Raw genomic sequence first — 9,725 nt, forward strand, 5'->3', positions numbered from 1 at the left:
ATGCTCAGTTTATCTACTCCTCTTTTCTCTTTCTATGCAGAGCTCAGGAAGTATAAATTGATAAATATAAATTCATCTTGACTAAGTACCTAACCTGGTATATTGAATTTGAGTGGAAACCTTAATGTTGAGGAATCTGGTCTGAGTCTAAATATCAGACATTTCCTGGAATTTAAGCAAATGAAGATGCTTGTTTGGGTCACTTGGCACGCAGCTGTACTTCATACCAGGCAAAAGGACTTGGCTTTTTTCCTGAAAGATTGGAGGATAAGGGTAGACTTGAACATATATGTCTAGATGTCCTGCCATAGTAGAAGCAAATGGAAAGCTGGATACGGGTGACTGAATAACATTGCATAGCAGAGATATGTGCCCAGGACCTGAGAAGGAAAGCAAAGAGGTCCCTCCTCATTTCACCAGTTCAAATCCCCACGTGCCCTGGATTCCAAGAGCCTGCTCTGTTGTTTTCTCTCAGGTCCTAATTCCACCCTAACCACTGATCCTTTGGGTTGATGTTCTGGTTGGTGTGGCCACCTGCGACCACAGATGTCTTGTGTTTATTTACATTGCAAAATCCTTCCTTTGGCAGCCTACATTCTACCTCAGAGGTTTTTTTTCGGGGGGGGGGGGTCTATTTCTTGCCCTTTTCCAGGATCTAGAAGCTGCCCATACTCATTGTTGGAGACTCCAGTCCTCCATTTTCAAAGCTGCTCTGCCTCTTTCAACCCCCTCTTCCATTTTAAAGACTGTGCTTTGATGATGGAGGGGAGGGATAGAGTCTCCAGAAATGGTGTGGGCAGCCTGTAGGTGCTAGAAAAAAGTCAGGGGAGGCAGGGAGAGAAGGAAGGAGAGACGACAGGCCCATGACAGTATGGAATTGTGCAGGTTAAAAACTGAGTTCCTACAGATTAGTTAGCTGTATTGCTGTTCTATAGTAAGTCAAAACTGCTTCAGAGTTAGTTCAGAGGGACTGCCTAGGTAGCTCCCTCCCTCCAAATTAGGGCCTAAACTAAGCTGCTGGGGCTGGGGCTGTTGTTCAGGTATCATTGCGTTAGATTGTTTCCTGCTGTAATTCTCTCATTCTGTAAGTTTTTCATTGTCTTTCTGTCTTATTTCACATCATCTCCTTAGGTCCTGTTTTGGGTGTGTACTTATTTAAGGACTGGACACAGACAGAGGATGTAGAGACTGTTGGGGTCAGGGTGAATTTGGGTTTGTTTGTTTGTTTGTTTGTTTTAAGAATGAACAAACATAAGAAAGTCTTGCTTTGGACCGGAAATTCTGCAAACCTGAGTGGGTAGCTTACTAATGTTCTAACAAGGGTTTTGAGTGATAGGGCTATCTCAGGCTACAGGGATGCCTAGGAATGTTTTCATAGGCAAGGCAGAGGCTGGCTTACGGAAAGAGGGAGAAAGGGAGGGCACACAGCCAGGGTTAAACTGGAGTTAGTTTAAAAGGTTATCTGTAGCCGGGCGGTGGTGGCGCACGCCTTTAATCCCAGCACTTGGGAGGCAGAGGCAGGCGGATCTCTGTGAGTTCGAGACCAGCCTGGTCTACAAGAGCTAGTTCCAGGACAGGCTCCAAAACCACAGAGAAACCCTGTCTTGAAAAAAAAAAAAAAAAAAAAAAAAAAACCAAAAAAAAAAAAAGGTTATCTGTTAGCTCAGATAATTGTCAGAAGTGCAATTCGGTTTGCCTTTAAGGCTGGTTCAATCCAAGTTCTCAGATTTCTCTCCTTTCACCCTTTTCTCTGCCCGCTTCCTTCTCCAGTCGGCTTTTCCACAGCTGCAGTATAGGCAGCTCCAAGCTCATCTCACAACAATTCAGCATTCCCAGTCGAGGGTGAATGTCTCTCTTCCAGTAATTTCAACAACTAAGACCTGCCTTCCTTTGGCTTCTGTGGGCCGTGTGACTGTTGCTTAGCAATCACTGCTGCCATAGCTTTCACCTTTGAAGGAAGGTCAACTTTAGACGACTGAGAGCGTGAAAGGGTTTCTACCCGAGAGACTGTCATGTGTCTACTATCAGTAAAGATGACTATAGCGTCTGCCAAGGAAGGCGCTTGGTTATAGAACTTAAGCGCCAAGTGTTGGTCCAAAAGCCTCAGTCCCATCTCCATTCCACTCACTCCTCCCACCTATGTAGCCTCAGCCCAGCTCTTTAACACACACAGAAACAGACAGACGCATAAACCCAGACTGATGGACGCCAGTAGGGTAGTGTTGAGAGTACGCTGGCACAGTGCCTACATACTCCTCGGTCTGTGAACACCGTTCTCCATTCTCTGCCCTGTTGTGTATGTATTATACCTGTGTGAGCCTGTGGGAATGACAGGTATACTACATTCCTGGGCTCTCATTGTAAAGCTTGAGACTGCAGTCTGGGTGTCGAAACATCAGTGCTCCGCCAGCTGATGATGATACAAGCCAATTATTCGTTACTGTATTTACAGTGTATGAGCGTGATGTACGTTCTGAAAGCATCTTCGATTATAATTATAGTTATGATTAGAACAGTTAGTGTGCATTGACATCTTAATCCATGTGATGTGATATTCTAACACTGGTTTGGTTTAATCCTGCGAGCAAGGCTGTGAGCTGCAGTGAGCATCTGTCAGCCCCACAGCTACTGGAAGAGCTTGGGTTTGAACTGGAGCAGTTTAACCCTAGGGACTCCTCCAGTACACTTCTTCATCTTTCCATAATTCATGGGTGTGGTCTCTCTTTAAGACTGACCATTTGGTAAAGTGACAGAAGCAACTGGGCCTCTCTAACATGCCTATTGTTTATTGTTCTAGGTGTTTCTCCAGGTCTGACCATCTTGCTCTCCACATGAAGAGACATATCTAAACAAAACAAAACAAAAACAAGAGTCAACAACAACAACAACAAACACCATAAAGTCCAGAGTTGCCATGGCATCAGCCAGTGTCTGAAGGAGATGCCCTGAGGCAGAGGCCTGGACTTCAGGCGGGGAGCACTGCCTCGCAGAAGAAAGTTCTTGCTTACAAACCTCTGTGTACACATATGTACACGCACACATACATACACCCTCACACACAGACCCACACACAGACCCACTGTCATGCACTCAACTATATTTAAAGTATATATGTGTATTTCTTATGCCTTGCCCTAGCCAGATGGTAGAAGACGAGGAAGAAGAAGCCAGGTGAACTCAGCAAGGCACTGGCTGCTGACTCCACCCCTATTGGAATTACTTCCCGCTCTTGCCAATGGAAAGAAAGCAACCAGACAAACATGGATGTCTCCATGGCGGCCGGCAGTGCGAGGGGCTTATGTAACTTTGCTTCTCAGTGCAACGTTATAAGAGAATTCAACTTCTCCCGGTTGCGTACGTGTAGCACTAACATTTCTTTTTAAATAGTTGGGGGAATTGACCTAGCAAACCAAATTGCAGTTTGGTAGCCAAACTTAACTCCTGGTTTATTTGTCCTTTGTGTGTGAAAAGTCCTGCTATTCCGTGCGTCACGCTTCCTCCCAGAACTGTCGTTTGGTTTGGGTTCTCCTTAGGACCCTTGAGCTCTTTTGAGTCGGTACCAACGGCTTAGCGGCAGCAGCCTGTGGATTCCCATCTTACACCTCTCTGGCCTGCATCTCTCTAGACTTCACTCTCAAGGGAGGAGTTTTCTTTTCTTATCTTTTTGACTCTCGCACATCATATGCACTAGGGATTCTGGAGACTTCTAGCATGACTGCAAAGTGGCCAAGAGAATAAAGTCCTTGATGACAAGTCACAGTGTACCCCTTGAGCCTCACCTTCTTGCCAGTGCTAGATTTTTTTCTTTTTAATCTCTCTGATTTTTTGCTAACGGAAACTTGAAAAAAAGCTTATTTGGAAGCTTAAATGTTTTATCTTTTCTCCATGGACTAAACCTCTCCGGGACTCTCGCAGCACCTGGATGTCCAGCTCTCGAAGCAGCCAATCAGACGGGACATCCCAGTTCTCTCCTCCCTCCTTGAGGCGTGGTGACCTCCGCTCACAGGGAGCAGCTCCTGTGCTGTCATGGCTACCCTAGAACCAGTTACAGCGTAGATGTCGCTAGTCTCCAAGGGCAGCTGCATATTTAATCTAACTCTGGGTTATGACCTGACAAAAAAGCCAAAAATATCACTCTTTTCCAGGAGTGGGGAATCTGAGGATGCCTTCCAAGTCGAGAGGCATCACAAAACATCATCCCATTCCTTCCCTCTTACCCACTGAGCTCGTGGTACCCACTTGTTAAATACATTCTCCAACATGCCATTGTGGGAATGAAGGTTGTCCGTTTACGGAAGGATGGAAGTGTCTCTCTTGTGATGTGTCTAGGGGGATAGGGGGCTTTCTTTGGGGGAGGGAGAGCTGGTTCTTTTGGCTAGGCCCACCATGACTTGTGACCTAAAGCACCCAGGATCAACAGAGGCCTCATATTTACTCCAAAAGCTGACTCCAAGGGGTTATATTGCTCACCTGCCTCTCACACACATACACCCAATGTTGGTCTCTATCTTCCTGAATTCTCAGCTAGCTGGCACTGGCCTAAACTCCAAAGACTGCCTTTAGGACCATAAAATGTCCTATGCAAGCAAGCGGGGTGGTTATTAGGGCAGATTGTATATTTTGTATATTCTGGGACCATCCCTTCAAGACATGTCTAACAGACAAAATGGCATTTGGTCCACACATGGTGGCTGCTCCTTCATACCAGCCGGCTCCCTCCTGCCTTCCTCTGACTGCTTCACTCACTGACTGTTAAAGTGCCACCCCATACATACTTGGGATGCAAAACTGAAGTCTTTTAAAGGAAATAATAATAATAATATAAGCAACACAAACACACATGACAGCAACCTTCAAGATCCTGGGCACTTGGGTTCTCAGCTTTCTACAGCTTTTGTTTCACTGAGATGTTGAATCTACTCGCCTGAGAGTGAAAGGACCTCCTTGTCACAAGTGCTGTAGCTTCCAGTGGGACACTTGGAGCATTTCGAGGTCTGGCCTTTAGAATTTTCTTTCTTCTTTTACTTTGTTGTTTCAATTTAGACCAAAAATAAATAATAAAAAAAAAAGAAAGGAAAGCACCCTAAAACACACACGTGCGCACTCAGACACACACACACACACACACACATTCCATTTGCCAGAAGCAATTATGTATATGTTAGTTGGAGGGTATTAAAGAAAATAGAAATCTGTTTTATTCCAAAGATTTAAAAGCGGACATGACTTACTTCCTGGAGCTCTGCTTACTGACAATCTCAATCTCTACTACATTGGAGTGCATTTTGCAGCCAGTCCATCAGGGCACACCATGGGATTATATTTGAATGTGCGGTGCATCCTCTTTGGGTGAAGGATGTGTGAGGGACCTTGAACCTCAGCTGTATTGAACTGTAGCGCCTCCAGTCAGTGCACTAGATGAAACTTTACCCAGATTTTGTTGGTTTGTTCCTTTTTTTCCTTCTCCAGCAGCCTCTAGCATGAATGCACGCACACGCCAGGGATGGCATTAAGCCGTGGCTGTCACGATTCACAGATGTTCTCTCCAAGGCTGGGGCTGCTCTTGCTCTCAAAATGTTATTACTAAGGTTTATAGTGCTTAATTTAAATTTTGTACTGACCATTGCAAGGCTCTATTTAAAAAGAAAAGAAAAGGAAAAAAAAAAAAAAGAAAAAGAAAAAAGTGAAAAAAATATACAAAAGAGTAATCACTGCTATTCGTCCCTCTTGTCGTCTGTGGTTTCATTTGAATGTGGCAGAACAAAGGCTCCTTGGTCCTCTCTGGTGTCTGAAATGTTTGGTAATTTCTCTTTTGTATCAGTGAGGTCCTCTGTCATCTGCTCCTGCCCTCTTGGAGCATGGTGCACTGAGATGCCATGATGGTGCTTGCTTGCTTCAGAGTCCTTTGTTGACTGTGGGAATCGGCCTGAGAATTTGGTGGGTGCTAAGCGCTTGGCTTTGAACCTCTTCTCTAGCCCCGTGGACACCTGTGGAGAATATTTAGTCTACAGCATGAAGCGGGCAGCCCTTGGACATTTTGGAAATAGGTTTGTGGAGAAACCATCTGTCCTTTCTCAAATTGCAGAGGTGGTCTCTTGAAACCTCTCGGGGGGAGGGGAGAGCAGGTTTTCCAAGAAAAACACCTCAACATATTTTGCTCCCAAGAGGACTGGTTATCTAGAATGACGTAATGGACATTTCAATCACAAAATCTCTTTCAGAGTTTAAAACATTACCTCCTAACAGTCCAAGGGGTCTAAAATTTGAAAGGACAGGCCTGGCAGAGTGTGTCATAGGCTGTCCTCTTGAGGGCTCTATCCAGGGTCCAGAGTTGGCTGTGTAGAAGATGTGTTTCTAAGCCACCGGCGATTTCCTTTGCTTCAAGTGACGCCTCTTTCTCGTCCACACAACGTCAGGGATGTGGAGACCTGACTTTGTTATGCTGCTCCTTGCTTCTGGCCTCCGGTCCCACTGTCGGCTCACTGGCCCAGTTTCATGCTCATGGTGATGAGCATTTGGTCCAGAAAAAAAGAGATGTTTGGATTCCATGATAAAGCTGCATTTTTGTAAAAATATTGGAGACCCCAAAATGACCTTCATGCTGGCCATTTACCCCTTCCTTTCCAAATTCCTTCATAAAATCCTCCCAACACCCCTCTCCCTGCCATCACCTCCCCACGCACACCTCCTCTACCCTCTTCCATCTTCGATTGCCTGATGATAACAGGGTAAAAAGACAGCCGACCTCATGCCTGATGAGCAGAATGGGTTCTTAGGGGTTTTTTGTTTGTTTGGTTTTTGTTTTTTTAAATCTTCTTTGAAATCAGAGAAGAGCTTATTTGGGGACTTGAATATGGGCTAAGCTTCCAAATGATCCCTGTCTATTTGCATTCAAGGGAAAACAACTGGGGTTGGAGTTGGGGGCTCACCCATGCATTCAGAACTTCCTGCCTGCAGCCTCCACTCCTGCCTCCTCCCCTGGGAAAGCCCAAAGAAACACATTGCCAGTGCTAACCTCAGCAATGGTTCTTAAGAGTTCTGGGTGATGACTTCTTGATCATTTTATAATGTCAATGTAAAAACAACTTTTACTCCTCTTTTGTGTGCGTTCCTCCAAAAGGACAAAGGTGAGGAGCAGACGGCCCATTTGAGTACACAAATCAGTCTGCTTTCTCCCCTTTAAAAACAAAGAAACGAAAGCCCTCATGTCAACATATGGCTGAAATCTTGCACCCAAAATATTGGCCGAGTGGAAATTTAGGATGTAGTACCTGGCTGAAATAAATTAACAAAAGCTTTCCCTCAAGCTTTCTAGAAGCGGCAGAAGCTGGGCCAGGCGGATACTTAGTTCTGAGTGCCCAGGTTGCAGTTCGGGAACATGGATGATGCTTGTTTAATTTGGAACTTGGGGGCCCAGCCTGAGTATAGTTTGCTGCCTTTCTGGTGGCCTCTTTTTCTCTTTGAGGATCTTTGGAAGCTTTTGAGATGGACAACAGAAATATGTCAAAGAAAGCAAAATCTGTTTCTATGAAATGTGTCTCATCACTAATGCCTGGGGCTTCAGGGTTTCTTGTTTTCAACACTTAAGTCTCCTCTCCTGGTTCCTCTACCAGATCCCAGAAAGGGGACGACTAAGCTGCAGTTAACTTTATGTGCATCCTTTCGATATAGTACTGTATTCTTCAGGTGTTCTTATCTGCATGTAAGTCCTCGGGAAACAGGTATCCAAAACAAGAGTGAAATCCAGGCTGTTACTTCAGAAATATCCCTAACAAGATATACTCTTTCAAAACAGGGCTCCCTCTCTGTGGTCACGAGGGAAGGTTGATGTGTTCTTGGTTGGGGACCGTTTATACGATTTTTTTCAACTGTGAGCTCTGACCCCAGCTTCTGTCTACTGCCATAAAAAGGACCCCACGTCAGAATAATGAGGGTGGTGTGTGTGCACACGCCTTCCTGGGTGTGCACATGTACCTACCGTACCTTCACAGAAGGAAAACAGGCTCCTGAGGTATAAGAGGGGTAGCCACCAGTGCCTAATCTCTTTTGGGGGGATGAATGCTTATAACGCCAGTGAATAAAAAACCACACCACTGGGAGTTAGTTCCTTGTACAGGGGAGGAGCAGTGGGTGGGGAGAGGGGACATTTTAATCCTAGCCCTCGGGACCAGAGGCAGAACACTTTCTGTAAATCGGGTCCTGAAGACTCGGGGGCTCATGGATGGTTCTTAGTTTTGTTTCCCAGCATGCATTTCCTAACCCAAACTCAGACAGTTCGATTTCTCTCATTTTCACTTCTGCTCCATTCCAGGGAGGGAAAACACACCTGTTAGGGCCAAGATCTCCTTGCTAGCACAGAGGCAAAAATAAATGTTTAATGTCTTTGGAGCCTCCCTCCCTCCCTTCCCTCACCACCACACCCCTGCACCGGCATCCCTGCTCATAACACATGCCTCCCCGGCCACCATGACTTTTATTTCTACTCTCTATTATCTTCTTCACAGTTGCTTGAAGAAATTTAATTTTGCACTATACATTTTCGTTTTGCCGGACGTGTCTAACAAGCGTGTTTGGAAAGACTTGCTCCCAGCCCCTCCCCTCCCCCCCACCTCCCCGTCACATTCTCTCAGGCCTTCTCTGGTATTTATAATATATCACAGAAGTACCCAGTCTTATAGCCCTCGGTTATGCCTTTTTTTGACATTTTATTTTTTTTAAGCTTTTTATATATATATATAAATATATTACTTTGTCAAGTTTTTTTGCTGTACAAAAGTCTTAAGATTTAAAACTATTATTTGTATTATATGATGGTGGTATGTTAATGTTACAAAATTATTAATGAAGAAAAAATTTATTTTTGTTACTGGTCTGTTTCATAATTCTTTTTTAAATTGGTATATTGTAAGATATCTATGCAAAAATGTTATGTGACGCATTTTTATTTAAGAATGTAATATGTGTAATAAACAGTAGAATGTGTTTGGCCTTGGGATGGTTCACTGGAGTCTCCATCAACTCATTTCATTAGGGAAAATATCATCAAGGAGATACAAATGGCTCCTCATAATCTTCATATAACTTTTCTTTCTTGGGGAAGGGGAGGAAAAAGGTGTCTCTCTCCTCTCTCTCTCTCTCTCTCTCTCTCTCTCTCTCTCTCTCTCTCTCCCTCCCTCTCTCTCTCTCTGTGTGTGTGTGTGTGTGTGTGTGTGTATGCATGCACTTCATGGTTTCAGTGAAGTAAAAGAAATAGCAAATGCTTGGAGGTTATGAAAAGCAATATTTTAGAATGAGGTCGATTATGGGATGCTATTTGTTTAGGGAGCTTGGAGAGGCTTATTGAAAGCAGGTTATTTGATGAGGGAAAGGGGGCAGTTTGCTCGGTACTGCCGTTAACCAGAAATGTGTTTGGAAAAGATCATTTGAGGCGGGTGTGTGGAGAAGGGCTGAAGGGGCCCGGGAAGAGGGAATCCCTGAGGTAAAGAGGAGGGAGTGTGCACAGCAGCAGTGGGTAAGGAGGGGCGGGGATGGCTAAGCAGGCCAGGAGAACTCAACTGACTCCATAGATGCAGGTACAAGTACCCCAGAAAGCAAGAGCGAGAAAAAATCGGAGAGAATCTCGGAAGGAAGAGACTACTGACGTTGCTTCTGCACCAGGCTTTTAGAGGGAGCGTCAAGGTAGGACGTCAGATGGAAGATCCAACTGCATTGTGACCCCAGCTCTC

The 9,725-nt window shown here is 44.9% G+C and overlaps 1 protein-coding gene across 3 annotated transcripts in view; it reads left to right on the forward strand.

The window, feature by feature from the left end:
• Klf7 (KLF transcription factor 7) overlaps positions 1 to 8,982 on the forward strand; it is an 87,755-nt gene extending 78,773 nt beyond the window's left edge. For all 3 annotated transcript variants that reach the window (XM_057762040.1, XM_057762041.1, XM_057762042.1), the window contains exon 4: positions 2,798 to 8,982. In XM_057762040.1, the coding sequence (XP_057618023.1) occupies positions 2,798 to 2,849 (52 nt within the window). In that variant the 3' untranslated portion in view covers positions 2,850 to 8,982. The remainder of the gene's footprint in view (positions 1 to 2,797) is intronic.
• Positions 8,983 to 9,725: the final 743 nt, after the last annotated feature.

This window comes from Chionomys nivalis, chromosome 2 (genome assembly GCF_950005125.1).
Source record: "Chionomys nivalis chromosome 2, mChiNiv1.1, whole genome shotgun sequence".
Taxonomy (NCBI): Eukaryota; Metazoa; Chordata; class Mammalia; order Rodentia; family Cricetidae; genus Chionomys; species Chionomys nivalis.